Consider the following 17,706-nt stretch of genomic DNA (forward strand, 5'->3'; position numbering starts at 1 on the left):
ACTCAAGGGTTTCTATTTTCATTGGGTTATTACATTTTTCATTGAGTTATTACATTTTTCATTGGGTAACCAATATTTTTTCACTCATCTATTCACTACTCTATTAGGTTTTTCCCACAATGAGTCAACATTTAAGATTTTGAAAAATTGAAATAATGACACTGAATCAACAGACTAATATCAACAACAGCATTTCACAGACACAATGAAATCATTTTACACAGACATATTTTACCACAGGTCCATTTGGTACTGGATTTCTTGTTTTTATGAAGGATAGTAGATTCTGTCATGTTGACATATTCTTGCAAACTGACACGAGAATATTGTATCATAATTGTATTCTGTTAGAGCAATATTCATGGATACATGTTCTTTGAAAGATTTTTTTTTACACAAATAATACTTAAGATTCCAAACACAAGTGAAATTCCTGAAAGATTATGACCTGCTTTCGCTCTGTGAAAAAAAACCTATGCCTTGTATGACTTCAACAAAGATGATTTCCACCACAGTAATCACGAGTTACGGCCGAAAGCTATCATTTCTGTGAAAAGGTGGCTAATTGTAGACATGTAATCATTTCTAAAATTAGCTGGGTCCATGATTGATATACGAAAGTATTAGTCAACAGCAGCATCGTAAAAGTGGGCGTGGCGATCAATGTTACAGCCAAATTATTCATGTGATCAGTGAAGAGAAAAGCACAAAGATTTTGAAACAAAGATTATCAAATCGAATGTCGACAAACATAATAACACATGCTGAACAGACAACTCCTTCGGTCACTCTAATACACATACCACTGGAATTAGCATCTACTGAATGTGATCAGCACAGGCGACAGCGTCTCAAAATTTCGTCCGGGCAACGGAATCGGGCACCTGTTTCACCTATTTACGATGCTAAAGACGTCAGGTAAGTATTGTAGTTATCAAGACTTGTTACCGTATGTGTATTAAACATGTGAACGAGATGGCGTACCACAGAATTACCTCAAAATCATCAAAGCCCGTGCGATGCACAAACACGTTTAGAACCAACAACAACTTAAGAAGCATCTGACGTCATTCCACTTCCGGTTACTAAAGGGAGGTTACTCATTTCGACAGTTCACTTTGGTCGCGGAAAAATCGTTCTGGTTCGAGTCGTATCCACTTAAGATTTTGTTTTGTAGCGTTTATATTAATATTTGTGTCATATCTTAATATATTTCTTACCTTTAATTAAATGACATCCCTCTCTAGGGAATTTCAGAACAATATAGTTTGGGCCCGTCCAAAACCACGACATAGATCTACATCAACACTTTCGTTAATAAACAAATCCAAGCTCATTTTAATTTCTGGGTTTGAAAAATGAAATTCAGGTACATTATCAGTCATAACCTTTAGTGAACAATATATAATTTAATTTACAATACTATGTAGCAAGTGTTCACAATCGCCAGATTAAATATCGCCTATACAAATTCGGCCATGCAAACTGCTGTCGCAGCCGCGACTATAAATTCGTAGCAAATCAAAATAAAGAATGATAAGAATTATATAAGATGGCATTCTGATATGTGCGAAATTACCCTGTTTCTACGTGCGTTTGTTTAGTGTTTGAATTCAGTGATAGAAACTGTTTTAGTCCACTTGTCCTTATATTGATAACATTTAGCAAAACCCTTAAAAAAAGGGCAACTTTCTACTACTCCTAATCAAACGTTAATTATTGTTGAAACTGTTGAAATCCGTGGACGTGGACGCTATGAACTAAACAAATCACGCCTCCGTCTGTAGCCTCGCGATACCACAGTAATGTAGCGAAGCGAACACCCAACAATGAACGTGTTTCCAAATATTTCATCATTGTGATTTATGGTCTTTAGAGACCTAACCAAACATATTTATGGACTAGTTCAAAAGTTCGATGTCGGATAAAAATCAGTATGCTTTATATATAGTGACTGAAGTGAACTGACCCTATTTTCATTGATAATGCTATACAAGGTGTTTTTTGTATCATCAACGGCAATCGTCCATCTTGTGCAATGAGTAATATATGATGACAGATGTTATCTATTGAAAAAAGTCTACAAATGATTGTCAACACCTAGGAAATAAACTTCATTCGATAAACGTTCCGAAAAACAGGGCCAAACACGAGAATACGTGACAAAAGAGGCCACTAATTCTTTTTTAGGGGTAAGGGGGTATGTCTGAAAACTTAAGGAATTAAGTCCGGCTTCGAACTTTTGAACTGTTCCCTAGGTAACCTAAGTTGATCGACCAAACGACGTTTAAACCCGTGAAGATCCGGGTAAAAATTGATCTTCACAAACTCATGTTTGTCTTTAAAGGCGACTAACTAGATCGACTTTGTTGATGTATGTCATCGTATCCCATGCGTAGATCGATGCTCATGATGTCAATCACTGGATTGCCTGGTCCAGACTCCATTGTATACTGACCGCCGTCATATAGCTGGAATATCGTTGAGTGCAGCGTTCAACAAAAACAACCAATTAAGGTTTGTAAACTCTTATACACACACAAGTATACCCCAAATGGTTTCTTGTGGTCCTCATGCATTGTTGTTTTATATGACTATATGGCTTTACAATACGATAGTCGTATCATGACACGGTGTCCCATTGCACCAGTATTTCATAAATCTAGTGGTAGAGCGTCCGCCCGGAATGAAAAGGTCCGGGGTTCGAACCTCGACCGCATCATACTAAAAGACGTTAAAAGATGTTACTTGTTGTTACCCTGTCTGGCGCTCGGCATTAAGGGGATAAAACAAGGACTGGTCGGAGTCAGCACACTGTCTGATTGGGTTATTCATGTTAAACTGGGGCATGGTCTCAGTGGGCTGGCATAAAATCGGCTTTAGTCTGGACAAATACAAGCAGCAACACACACACATCAATTAAGTATTAATACCTTCACCGTTTAGGTATTCATATGTAAACATCGTCTCAGTGGTCTAGTGGAAAGAGTGTCCGCCAGAGAGCGGAAGGTCGATGGTTCGATCCTCGGCCGCGTCATACAAAACATGTTTAATCATGGTACTTGTTGTTACCCTGTCTTGGGCTCGTTATTAAGGGGCTAAAACAAGGACTGGTCGGCTCGGAGTCAGTATACAGTATCTGAGTGGAAAATTAATGTTAAACTGCAACATGGTATCTCAGTGGGCTTATACGCAAAATCTTGGATGCAACGTTAAATCCCATTTCACCCCACTTCACGGAATAGGAAGGAACGGTTTTAGTTTAGTGCAAAGATTCATTATACAATCATAAGTACACATTTAATGGATGCTGGCTAAACGCCCCTTGCCAAAATGGACCATCATTCGGTTGCAAAAACGGCCCAAAATTGACGAAAACAACCCACTCTCCTTTGTCGAAAATGGGTCCGTTTACACATGGGAGCTAGTTTCGACACTGAGATAGCTTAAACAGCATGCAGGAACTTTCAATTGTGTGAACATTTATGACTCGAATTTATTATATTTCAATATTTGTTAAGTTGTTACGATTACAATGTATCAATATCAAACGTTTAATATGACTCAACATATCTAAACACTGCCTTTTTATGACCATTGTCGGACATGTTTTCTATAAACATTATGATTACTGGAGCTACAGTTCCATAATAACGGAAATGTTTATTTTTCAATGATCATTATAAATATAAACGCAACGGACCAGCTATTCCTCCCTGAAATACAATATGCCATTTGTGAAAACAATTAGCCGAAAGGCATTCAATAATACACGTATATATTTTATTATAAGCCTTTGTCTGCATGATTAACGTTTTCATGAATATATGCAAATAACCCAATATCAGCTTCCCACATTGCTATCATTGATATTGGATATGAAGACATTTGATGACATTGATGTTATTGTTATCAAACAGCTTCTGTATTCTCATTACTGGCACAGCTGCTTTCCCGGCATTCCAGAATTGCTTCCCTTGGTTGTGCCAGGATCGGCTGATCCCAGGTTGCAATCCCAGATTCTCCTTGATTATAATGGTCTGTCCAAACCATGTCGGCGCTGGGGAGTTTCAAAAAGTGATACAGGTCTATGCCTCACCTTGACTTGTACTTCCACATTAACCTGACATCCCCTTATATTACACATATGAATACAGTATGAATAGTGAAATGAATAGTGCTACTAAGTCTACTATACACTATTGTCACCCCTACATTTAAACCAGACTTGCTCTCATCCAAATGTTCCCTGATTTGAAGTACTGTAAACTACGGTTATAACAAACTCAAAGGGACCACTAATTTTAGTTCCTGTAGTTCGTTATAAGCATATACAGCATAACAACAGCAAATAGTCGGGACAAAAAAAGTAAGTTTGTTATATCCGTCAGTTCGTTATAAGCGTGTTCTTATAAACGTAGTTTACTGTATCTATATGGGATTCAGAGTAGAGTGAGTGGGAGTAACCCATTAGTCAGAGTTCTCAGACATCACATATGGCTAAAATTTAGATATATTATCTACATATATCTGTTAGATATACAATAAACAATTTATTAGTTGAATCACTGATATGTTGGACAGTCCTCAACTTTATAATGAATCTGTAACCATTTAATATATATTCAGTCCTATTTCTTCTAACCATACATTATTGTAACATGTGTTTTCGCAGCATATGGTATTTCCCTAATAAGCCCCAGCACGTATTCTTTAAACAAGTTACCAAACGCCACAGTGCTGGCAGTAATTAGAGACCCCAGCAACATTTAATATATTAATTACCAGCGTTAGAAATTGGCACTAGTACTAGAGTCCTTACCAAACTGCCCAATAGTTATGGTATCCTAAGGGCTAGTAGAAATTGGCCCATGTTAAGTGTTTTTCTATATGTTATCATTATAAGGACTAGTGGACAAAAACTGTTACTTTCTAACCCTGATTACACTGTTGCATAAGCTAAAGTGACAAATACATTGACAAATGATAAAAAATTATGTTCTTGATACAGAATGTATTTCAACATAGTGAACATAGTAATATGAAATTGTAACATGAACACTTTGTGTGGAATTAAGCCAAGACTTACAAAACCTATCTATACTGGTTTATTAGAGACCTGTGCTTGTTGTGTTGTAAGCTGCTTCCTTCCAGGTCTACTGGGAGGCCGAAAAACCTGACATAACTGGAATCCTGTTCAAAGCTGCCTTAAACCCCACTCACTCACTATTTGAGGCTGGCGCCTATTAGATACCATGCTTAATAGATTGTTTTATTTTGTTCTTTAATGCCACACTCAGCAATTTTCAAGCTTCAGACATATGAGTCTAGTCTGTAAATAATCAAGTCTTTATAAGCTATCCAGTGATTGACACCATGAGCATTCATCTGCTCAATAAGGATACCATGACATACATCAACAAAGTCAGCAGCCTGACCACCAACTGTCATTAGTTTCTTACCAATTCCAGTGTTAGAAATTGGCACTGTCCTATTGTCCTTGCCAAACTGCCCAATACTTTAGGCATCATTAGGACTAGTAGAAATTTGCCATTTTTAAGGTTATGCTATATGTTATCATTAGAAGGAGTAGTGGACTAAAACAGTTAGGTTTTACCCAGAATTCTAACCGGTATCTGTACAGAGAGCCTTATTAGACAAAATACTTATACTGATATAACAGCCTGACTCCATATAAGAGTCAACTTTATTGAATTCTAGGAGGCATCAGGTCTTGTCACTAGCTTTGATTTGTTGGCACATCCTGGTTATATGAACACTGGAAGCAGACAGCTGTTGTCACACAGTGGAGCTTCAATATTATGGCTGAACATTCATTGTGGGATAATGCTCTGGCTTTATTAGTTGGTTGGGTAAAACACAACCCAATCCAGGGTTAGAAATTGGCAGAGTCATGTAGTCGGTGCCAAACTGCCCGATAGTTAAGGTATCATAAGGACAAGTAGAAATATGCAGTTTTCAAGCGTTATGCTATTTGGTAACTATCATTATATGGACGAGTGAACTAGAAATTTTAGTTTCTGCCGCTGCAATCACAGCGTAGAAATTGGCACTGGTCCTATAGTCCTTGCCAATTTGCCCAACAGTTAAGGTATCATAAGGACTAGTAGAAATATGCCTTTTTTAAGTGCTATATGTTATCATCATAAGGACTAGTGGACTAACAAAGTTAGCTCCTGTCGATGCAAATCAGGATCAATCAGGCTGATGGGGGTCTATCTCTACCCTACATAGTACTATGGAATGAACCACTGTGCCGTAGGCAGTATCAGTCTAAGTCAAGGGACACATCACATGTGTGCATGATGGGTCCGGTGTCCAGCCCGACCATGTTCCTCAGAAATGGGGCATTATCTGTTATGCTCAAGTGTCATTGGAAAGGTCCCCTTCGCAAAGGAAGCACTGCTCAACATTTAGCTGAACTACCGGGAATCACAAATGCCGCGATACGATGAATGCCGCGGTACCACGGGGTTCGAGTATAAATTCCATTGCGAGTAGATACATTCGGTGAAAAATATTTCAAAGCAGATCAATAAATGGTAATAATGAATCAGGTGAGGTTATGACACCCAAAACCGAATCTTTCCAGGGCCCACTTGCACAAAGGGATTTTAGCGCTAAGACTATTGTAAGCCTATGTTAAAGTATGGGAGTTAAGATCATCTTAGCGCTAAGATCGCTTTGTGCAAGTGGGCCCAGGTCTAGCAAATATAATCTATATTATTTATTTGTAGTCAGTAACCGAACTTGGCATACATAGAATAACGATAACACACCGGACTCTGCAGTATTTTTTAGCTGAGAGGGTACAGTAATCCTTTTTTTATTTCGTTAAAGGTCTATTGTGTATTATACCTTTGTAGAGGAGTGTTTGATTGACAACTGTTTCGAGCTGCATAAATAAAATTAGATCGTCTCTATCATCTAGGCTGATTTAACACTTCAATTAAAGATCTTCTGATCATCATTGAGACATACTAAATAAATATACATCGGACATGTTGAAGCAACTAATACTTTCAGACAATTGTGTTTCAATTGAATCACAACCTATTGTACCTTTCATCGTTTGTAGGAACAGGTCATTCCAAGCGGTTTTTCCTTTCTCCGACATGACGACATGGAAAAGGGCAAGGTCATAATGGGCAAGTAACTCTTGATATTGAATTTTAGAATTCTTTCCCTTTATATTGATCACGCCAAGCTCCTTCCCAGCGCGTGACACTTTTGTTACACTCTCGGTATATACATCATTCAACATGCAACGGCCAAAGTGAGTTTTGAGTGACTTGATTCATATTCACGGCAATAAAAATAACAATAATAATATTTTGCTTACATATAATGCGCAAAATTCATACCCTTAGGCATGCTCAAGGTTCTAGACGGTTAAGAGTAACATTTCCAAATCATCCTACCGGGTACCCATTCACTGCTGGGTGAACAGAGCAGATTACGATAGAGAAGCCTGAAGTACATTGACTATCTTTGTACACGTAATTTTACTATCTTTTGAGTACCGGTTTTTAGTAAACATAAATGCATTACTTTATTCAGCAACCCATATGCTTACCGTAAAAGGTGACTATGCTTGTCGTAAGAGGCGATTAACGGGATCGGGTGGTCAGGCTCCCTGACTTGGTTGAAGCATGTCATTGATCCCAATTGCGTGGATCGATGCCCATGATGTCAATCACTGGATTGTCTGGTCCAGACTCGATTATTTACCGACCGCCGTCATATAGCTGTAATATTGCCGAGCGCGGCGTTAAACAACAAACAAAAAAACAAACAAATTGTCACAATATGGCTGAAATATTGCCGACGTGGCTAACATTTTACACTTATGCAATCACTGTTCTTTTATACAACACTGTTAAAAAGGTTTATAAAAGATTCCATTGCAAATGGGAATACGGTGTTTCCGTCCTCCGGGATCCTAGTGAGAAGGACCGCCTCCGTGGTCTAGTGGTGGAGCGTCCGCCCGGAGATCGGAAGGTCCGGGGTTCGATCCCCGGTCGCGTCAGACCAAAACACGTTAAAAGATGGAACTTGTTGTTACCCTGTCTGGCGTCGGCATAAAGGGGCTAAAACATGGATTGGTCAGCTCGGAGTCAGTATGCTTTGTCTGAGTGGGGTATTCATGTTAAACTGCGGCATGGTATCTCAGTGAGTTAGCACTATAATATCGGCTTCAGCCCGGACTAGTACAAGCAGACAAACACATACACATACACACACACATAAGTGCAATAATCTTGGACGCGACGTTAGACCCCATTTCACCCCACCTCACCTGGGGAGAATAGGTCACCAGTATCCCATGTTTCCAGAACGAGCTGACGCACGTGGACTGGGATCAGTTTCCAGGCTGTATCCCGATAGTGGTAGGTTGGTCACTAGTTTGATTTATTTACATATTCCACCCTGCTTTAGCTGGAATACCGCTGGCGGCCATTTGAGAGAGAGGTACACGATTTCTTCACGCCAACGAAAAGCTATTTCAATTTATTATTCATACTGCTGTTACTGTATACAATAAAAATCGTATTAAAGCTGATTCAGCATTTTCGTACATGTATCCATAATGTGATTTTGTTATTCATAAAGCATTTAATATTCTTAGTACACCTGTTGCATTGTATGTATGTAATGAAGACCATTAAAAACTGTTTTTAACATAATTATAATCCATCATGAATATTTTGATTTCTAGTACTTATGTCAATGCATCATTCCTAAATCCTTTATGAGCGAGTGAGTTGGATTTAACACCGCTTTTAACATTATTCCAGTTATATCACGGCGTGTCAGCTTCATGTGGGACGAAAGCCCGAAGTGATGCAGGTCTCAGACGTTTACCACTTCGGTGAAACTAACGAGCACGGGTATGGTGCTGACACACCTAGCAACATTATCAGGGCGAAGCGGGATTCGAACCCACAATCATAGGTTTCTGGCCCGCCAAAGGGACTCAACTCAGCGATTCCGGTGCCTTAGACAACTCGGGCACCCCTGCCCTATACTTCATTATTACAATCAACGAAGAAAGCAACAAGTCGTAGTGTATTTCCCGTGACCCTTACAAACATGGGAAAACCAAGGATAATAAACCAACGACTCAGGGCGAGATTAGTCGCCTTAGACAATTGAGCCACGCGCACCATCAATGCCTCAGTTCCCGTGCCAATAAACGTATCACATCTTCAACTTTATATTTCAGTGAAAAAAAGTAAATTATTCGTACAATTCTTTTAATTATTAGTACCAGTCGCAACGCTGCACCGCTAAGAAAAAATAGGTGTTAATAGAAACGGTGTGAAAAGGACTTACTCATTGTCATCAGTCGAGTGTAGAATGCACTAGCAATCCAGAGATGGAATGGAATTTTACCTCCATGTTTCCTATATATATAGGTGCTCAATCGCGTCACACCCACGGTATTTGTAAAAATATCATTTGACCAATATATACGCCATAAATTTCTGGCGTGCCCAAGGGAGGAAACTCTGCACGAATCGCGGCGCCTTAGACCACTGGGCCACCCGTGCCCCCAAATCCTTTATGAAAAAAGGAAGACAACTTGAGTAAAGCGCAACAGTCACATGCGGACATATAAAGAGTGTACGTCACTTTGACAATATGGTTGTTCAGAGGAACTTCTCCGAAACTCATATAATGCAGAGTTATTTCCCTTAGCTTTCAGATTCTATTTGTCTGGGGTTCGAACCCCATTAATGATCCTTGGTTTTCTACTCGTAGTTTTCACCAAAAGCGTAAGCATCTCCGATCTGATTAATGTTGAACATTTCATTCGACCTTACGCTGACGCTCCATCAAGATGTGACGGGCCTACTTTTCACCGGGGTTTTAAAGGGAGACTTATTTATTTGGCAGCCCCAGGAAACTGGTTCAAGTCACTAAGAACTTCAGGGGCGGTCGGGTAGCCTAGTGGTTAAAGCGTTGGCTCGTCACGCCGAAGACCCGGGTTGATTCCCGACATGGGTACAATGTGTGAAGCCCATTTCTGGTGTCCCCCGCCGTGATATTGTTGGAATATTGCTAAAAGTGACGTAAAACCATACTCACTCACTCACTAACAACTTCCTTTGTTTGTCTGTAAACTCCAAATGTATGCTGCATACTAGTGCCCTACTTAACACATGCACTGTCACAGTGTGACTCTAGTCATGCCTTACATCGTGAGACCGCGACCCGTGAAGATCCGGGGTAGAATAGTTCTTCAGCAATCCATGCTTGCCGTAAAAGGCGACTAACGGGATCGGGTGGTCAGGCTCGCTGACTTGGTTGATGCATGTCATCGTATCCTAATTGCATGGATCGATGATCATGATGTCAGTCACTGGATTGTCTGGTCCAGACTTGATTATTTACAAACTGGCGTCATATAGCTGGGGTATTGCTGAATGCGGCGTTAAACAGCAAACAAAACAAACAATTAGCCAGGTCAAAGGTCTACCGTCCCCTGATCTGCTAAGGGCGTGTTGTATAACATTAGTACTACCCGCCTCATCACACCTGACACAATAAGACCACGCCCTCCCTTTGAAACTGTTTACATCCGCGTAGCATGCTGTCCCGGGCACTCAAAGATCAATACGTTATATCATATGACCATACCATAAAACAGGTTTTGAAACCCTAAACGCTGACACTTAATTTCCGCCACATTATTTATTTCTTGCTGAAAAGACATTAACAATAAATTGTATTTATCATATTTCAGCCGTTCAGGGCTATGTGCATTATTTTATTATTTACCTAAACATCTCTTAACAAATATAATTTGTGAATACACAATGCCATTGAGAAAGTGGTCAAATGTAACAAATGTTATATTTGGGATAACACTTTCTTAGTATAGTACAGATTCTCGTACTCTTTTGGGTTGAGTCCCGTCCGGGATTCGAACCCACACTTGCCAAAGTGAGGCACCTAATTGCCAGCACACAAAGTCAGCGATCTATCCCACTCAGCCACCGAGGCTTCCACAAAAATGAAAGATAATTTGATATTTGTTTTATCAAGTTCTCCACTATCAAGTGGCGGTACTACAGCACAGTCGTAATTACTGCAGGTTTTATCTTTCGAGTGAAAGTATACTGCTGGACAAAAGAAAGTTTACACTTCAAAATTGGATTTCACCCCAAAATTACAAATGTTATCACAACGTTACTAGGCTGAAAACAGTCGCCGAAACACTGCAAACCTGGGTCGAAACAAAACTATGAAGTATGATACCCGTATCAAATACATCACCATCGAATAACCATTTCTTGTTTGTTTCAGACCGCCTCCGTGGTCTAGTGGTAGAGCGTCCGCCCGGAGAGCGGAAGGTCCGGGGTTCGATCCCCGGCTGCGTCATACCAAAAGACATTTAAAGATGGTACTTGTTGTTACCCTTTCTGGCGCTCGGCTTTAGGGGCTAAAACAAGGACTGGTCGGCTCGGAGTCAGTATACTGTGTCTGAGTGGGGTATTCGTGTTAAACTGCGGCATGGTATCTCAGTGAGCTAGCACTATAAATCGGCATCAGTCCGGACTAGTACAAGCAGCCACACAAACACACACGTACATGCACGTCGCTATAAGTGCAATAATCTTGGACGCGACGTTAAACCCCATTTCACCTCACCTCTTGTTTGTTTCGATTTTAGCCACCACAAAACATGTCTGATACTCCCTCTATCCGGCAGTTCATATGTCAATCTCACCGACTTCAGTTATTAGAGAAAAACTTAATTCAGTTTAGTGGCATGGGAATGTCAAAAGGTCACATTTGCAGATTATGAGCGATTGCATTGAATATTATTTCTCTATAAAATCCACCAACCGTCATAAATATGTTTTAATAATAAGCGGCGAGAAAAAAAACGTTTATCACTCGGCCACGTATTGATTTATTAATCATTCCAGCCTCCTGTAATGTAGAATTAGCGTTGTTCAACTAGTCTGATTAGGTCTTCACTGGAGTGTTCGTTTGTCTCTAAGCAGTCAGATTTAGGATCTTCAGGAGAAGAGGCAGTGGGATTTGTACTTAGCAAACATGAGGCAAATGGGTTTTGAAATAACATTTGTTCAACGTTCAGTCTTTATTCTGCATTTGTTATTGCCATGGCTGATTCCAAACAGCTTGCACTATGTCCGTCTAAAAATTAACATAACAATGAAGTGTTTAACGCCTATAGGGTCATGATTTTCGATTTCTTGTCGTTATTTTACTTTTCGGATAAGCAGAATTTCTTTAAACGTTCACCATACATGTTTCCCAATCGTACGCACACGACAGTGTTTTTTTTATTGAATTTCCGTTAGTCAATAAAACAATCAATACCCTCGTATAGTTGTTACAGTCGTGGTAATTGGGTCGCTTTATAATGAGGCAGTATGGTAATGAAGAATTTTAGAATAGTCGGTATTCTTAACAGCTAATACTCATTCGGGTATGCGGGAACTCGTTATTGGTCGGTAAATAATAATATATACGCCTATATGTACTTACATATAGGGGGTATATTATGTTTTTATTTACTGACCAGTGGCCCAGTCGTCTATGGGGCCCGCGATTCGCTGTGCAGAGTTGCGTTCCGTGGGCATGCCAGAAACCTATGATTGTGGGTTCGAATCCCGGTTCGCCCCGATTATGTTTCTAGTATTGTCAGCACCATACCCGTGCTCGTGGGTGTCACCGAAGTGGTAAACGTCTTAGACCTGCCTCATTTCGGGCTTTCCTCCCACATTAAGCTGACACGCCGCGATAGAACTGTAATGCTGTTGAAAGCGGCGTTAAATCCAACTCACTCACTCACTCCTCCATCAGGTGAATCACTTCTAAATGCCTTTCAAAGACATGATACTTAAAACCTTACCGTTTAACAATACTTGTTTTTTATTAGGGACAGTTCAATAGATCAGTTTAAGATTAAACACTGCTGCTCGAAGTATTATGTGGCTAACGGAATAAGCCGAGCGGTCCCGAATGGAACCTTAACCGAGGTGTCGGGACAAGGGACCTCATAGCTGTTGCAACAGTTGGTGTTTGTCGTATCAAACGGCAGTCCATTTATGTAGGATTACTCATTGCGCGGCTGACACGTGTATAGGTTTCAGTGGTGCTGTTCCGCATCCGCCGGTACAAGATGGATGCAGCAAGATGGAGAGCGGGTCATTGATGAAGACGCAGACCGAATCAGTCGTTAATTCATTTATTTAAAGTCGGACACCGAGACAGTCGTTCACACGCTTTGAGTTTATAAAGGGACTGGCTATTCATTATATGGGGAGATGATTCCCAATGTGTTACATGTGGGTCCACAAAATATGGTACAATCCTAAGACCAATCTCACCGGCCCACCTACCCAAACCGACCGCCTCCGTGGTCTAATGGTAGAGCCTCCGCCCGGAGAGCGGAAGGTCCGGGGTTCGATCCCCGGCCGCGTCCAAAAGACGTTAAGAGATGGTACGAGTCTGGCGCTCGGCATTAAGGGGGTAAAACAAGGACTGGTCGGTATACTCAGTATACTGTGTCTGAATGGGGTATTTATGTTAAACTGCGGCATGGTATCTCAGTGAGCTAGCACTATAAATCGGCATCAGTCCGGACTAGCCACATACATGTGCATGCACGTCGCTATATAAGTGCAATAAACTTGGACGCGACGTTAAACCCCATTTCACCTCACCTGACCTACCCAAACCTATAGTAAATTACCAGTCTCTGTTGTTTGTAGTTTGACGCAGGAGCTATTAACAATCTAACTATATCGTGGCGGTTTGTGTGTTTTCGAGTCAACCAAGTCACACAAGCCTCCTCTTGTATTCTAACTCAGGTCCCATGCACAGAAAAGAAATGTCAAAGAGGCGACTAACGGGATCGGGTAGTCAGGGATCGTCTGATCCAGTCTCGATTATTTACAGACTGCCGTCGTATAGCTGGAATCTTGCTCTGGGATTAAGCAACAAACAGACAAACAACATGTAAACAAGTTTAAATTTGAAGGTGATGGAATCAAATAATATACACTGATATATGATATACGCTGCACTGACACTCTTTGTCTTGACATGATATATATATATATATATATATATATATATATATATATATATATATATCGATCGAAATATGAGACACAATACAATGCATAAAAACTAATCAATCATAATGACATGAGACCCAATCAGGGATTGAACTTGGCACAAGCCTACAAGTGCGGCGTTTAACAACAAACAAACAAACAAGCAAACAAACACAAGAAGAAACAAACACTTGGTAGCGAGGGTATTTTGAATTTAAATTCGTCAACGCAAAAAATAATCGACGGGTTTCACAAGGTATACAAATTCGCTATTGAACGTACTTCTAAAACGGATGAGTGAGTTGGGTTTAACGCCGCATTTACCTGTATTCCATTTGTATCGCGGTGTGTCAGCTTAATGTGGGAGGAAAGTGATGCAGGTCTCAGACGTTTACCACCTCGGTGAAACCCACGAGCACGGGTATGGTGCTGACAAACCTAGAAACATAATCGGGGTGAACCGGGATTCGAACCCACATTCATAGGTTTCTGGCGTGCCCAAGGGACGCAACCGTGCCCAGCGAAACGCGGCGCCTAAGGCGACTGGGCCACCCGCTCCCCCTAAAAACGGATGAGGAGAACCCGTAGGAAAAGTAATTAACTTTTTTGGCCTTAAGTTTTAGTAGCGTGATCTCGATATGGTGTACCAACTGGATACGTGTTTTAATCGTTTGACTTTGGGGTTGAGAAACCCTTAATTGTTAAATACAATTGTTTACTTTCCCACATTAATCATATGAGCGTAAAAGCACTAATTATTTGTAATATTTATTTTGAAACTCTGTAAATATCACAAGTAATTATTGCAATTTACACCGACTGTTGTGTTAACGCTGTAGCCGACTTTCATCCAGTGCCGGGTGATCTCACGTCCTGTTACTGAAAAGTAGCCTGCATTGTTTGATCGCGTCTAAAAAACAAAACGAAAAACATGGCGTCCTCCCTCAGACGTGAAACATTATAGGATCGTCATCGGCAGTGACAACAATTGCCTTCATATAATGCTAACGACAAAATATTTAATGTACAACTTCCATTCTGCATTTGTAAAAAAATCGATTGAAATAATATTTTATGCCTGAACTACCTTCCGACTGACTGAATGGCGATATAGGTTTCAGATAATGGGACCGACTCACTTCATTTCCTTGGGGAGCTGGTGGGGACTTTTGTTTGAAATCTTTTTTTTTCGAGATAATACTATAATTAAATCTTTTTTGCCTTAGTTTTATTTTTTTAAAATATTTGCTGGACAGGCTGAATGTTCTTTAAAAGTACTGTTGCGAAATACTCATTAATAAACAGAACATTTACAGCTCCATCCAGACATTATCCACATCCTGTTACTTCTATTTGCAGATGATTTGATACTCGTTGGTGATAGTGTTTCTAACCTTCAGAAGAAACTAAGCGTCCTTGAGAACTTTTGTAACACTCGGAAAATGTCAGTTAATATGTCCAAGACCAAAATTGTTGTATTTAAAAATGGTGGTGGTTTGTCACGTTTCGAAAAGTGGTTTTACAAAGTGAAAAGGGTTGAAGTTGCTTGCGGTTATACTTACTTGGGTTTGTATTTTAATAACAGGGTTAACTGGTCTAAAACTCTTGATAAGATTGCCCTGCAGGCGAAATGGGTATGGATAACTATCCTCAGAGGCATACATTCGCTACAACCTTTTTCACCAAATTTCTACTTCCAAATTTTCGATGCGAAGATCATGCCAGTGCTACTGTATGGTGCCGAGGTCTGGGGGTTTGAAAATGTTGACAAATTGGAAACTGTGCAATTATATGCTTGTAAACGCTTTTGGGGTTTAAAATTATCCGCATCAAACAACGCTGTATTGGGCGAGTGTGGCAGATACCCTATTCGTGTATATGCTTTGACCAGATGTGTGAAATATTGGCTGAACATACTAAAGATGCCAGACTTCCGTTTACCAAGAAAGTGCTACAATATGTTGTACCTGTATGATGAACATGGTCGTGTCAATTGGGTAACTAAATTAAGGAATTGTCTTTGTAAACTTGGGTTCGGAGATGTATGGAGGTTCCAAATGTATGGAAACCAAAAGGTGTTTCTTAATATGTTTAAACAACGTTTGAAAGACAATTTTCAGCAGATCTGGCATAGCGAACTTCTTGCAAGTTCAAAAATGTCATTTTATGCTTGTTTTAAAACTTATGTTAAATGTGAACCTTATTTGTCATTCTTAAATTCGCAAAATATGAGAACAACCCTCACGAGATTCAGACTGAGTTGTCATACTTTGGAAATTGAGAATGGACGTCATTATAAAATCCCAAGAAAGTTAAGAAAATGCAAACTTTGTGAACTAGACTGTGTTGAAACCGAGTACCACTTCCTGCTTATTTGTCCATCGTATGTCAAGTTACGGCAACTATATCTCACAGCAAAGTTCTATTGTCATCCTAACATTCATAAATTTAATATGCTTCTGTCATCACCAGATACATATATTATTACAAATCTAGCAAAATATCTATATTATGCAAATGAAGTAAGAAATGCGAAACTGAAAGCTTAAAACCTGCCTGTACTCACCTTTTGTACACAAAGGCCTGTGGCCGTTATGTATTGGAAATAAAATGATTGAAACATAACATTTGGCGTTTCTTGTCAAGTTTTGTTTGTTTGTTTTTTGTTTAACGCCGTACTCAGCATTATTTCAACTATGGGACGACGGTCTGTAAATAATCGAGTCTGGGTCAGATAATCCAGTGATTAACATCATAAGCATTGATCTATGCTATAAGGATACGATGCCATGCGTCAGACAAGTCCCAGGGGCTGACTACCTGATCCCGTTAGTCTCCTCATCGTCACGGGAATTCTAGCCAAGGTCAAAATGCATATTTTACCTCTACGAGTGACCTGATATTGATATTTTCTGTCATAAGCAATAATGTCACCAAAGGAAAATTATGTCAACCGTAAAAATCCCCAAACGTTAAAATATCAGTGACTTGTCAAGAGATAAGAAATATCGCGTTCTGTTGCACAATGGACTGTAGACGGACCAGCCCACAATTGTAGTGTCTCACAAATTTGAGACATTCGGAAATTCAAATGAGACCATATTCCATCAAATCTTTCAATCAGCCATGTGATTCCATGTGACAAGTATCGACTGGAACTGATCCACGCCAATTCAAGTTCAGGGCATTCCTAGTTTTGTTAAATCAGATGTTTTGCTCCGATGCGATACGTCTATGCAGAGATTTCATTGTCAGGAGATTCAGGCCCTCCCCAAGTTAAAGCCGCACTCAGGAATAGTCAAGCTACATGTAAAAAAGGTGGAATCTGGACCAGACAATCCAGTGGTTGACATCATGAGCATCTATATATATCTTTATATTACCCGATCCATTTGAACGCCTCTTACGACAGGAACTGGTTTCTTTTCCGGAATTCCCATGGGTGTCTATTGGCTTTCCCATGTTTGTAAGGATCACGGGAAATACTCTACGACTTGTTGCCTTCTTTGTTGATTGTAATAATGAAATATGGGTCACGGGTGCCCCAGCTATCTAAGGCCCCGGAATCCGCAGTGCTGAGTTG

General features: G+C 40.0%; 1 protein-coding gene across 9 annotated transcripts in view; it reads right to left on the reverse strand.

Annotated features, from left to right (window-relative positions):
• The window catches only part of LOC139456206 (ADP-ribose pyrophosphatase, mitochondrial-like), a 78,064-nt gene that overhangs the window by 31,139 nt on the left and 29,219 nt on the right, over nucleotides 1-17,706 (reverse strand). For 2 of the 9 annotated variants that reach the window (XM_071237767.1, XM_071237765.1), the window contains exon 1: nucleotides 804-977. The exons of 3 other annotated variants lie outside the window; for them this stretch is intronic. In XM_071237767.1, coding sequence (XP_071093868.1) covers nucleotides 804-818 — 15 coding nt within the window. In that variant the 5' untranslated portion in view covers nucleotides 819-977. 4 more of the 9 variants (XM_071237766.1, XM_071237763.1, XM_071237764.1 and 1 more) reach the window with 4 other exon arrangements.

Source organism: Haliotis cracherodii, unplaced genomic scaffold (assembly GCF_022045235.1).
Source record: "Haliotis cracherodii isolate W230 unplaced genomic scaffold, xgHalCrac1.p SCAF_11, whole genome shotgun sequence".
NCBI lineage: Eukaryota > Metazoa > Mollusca > Gastropoda > Lepetellida > Haliotidae > Haliotis > Haliotis cracherodii.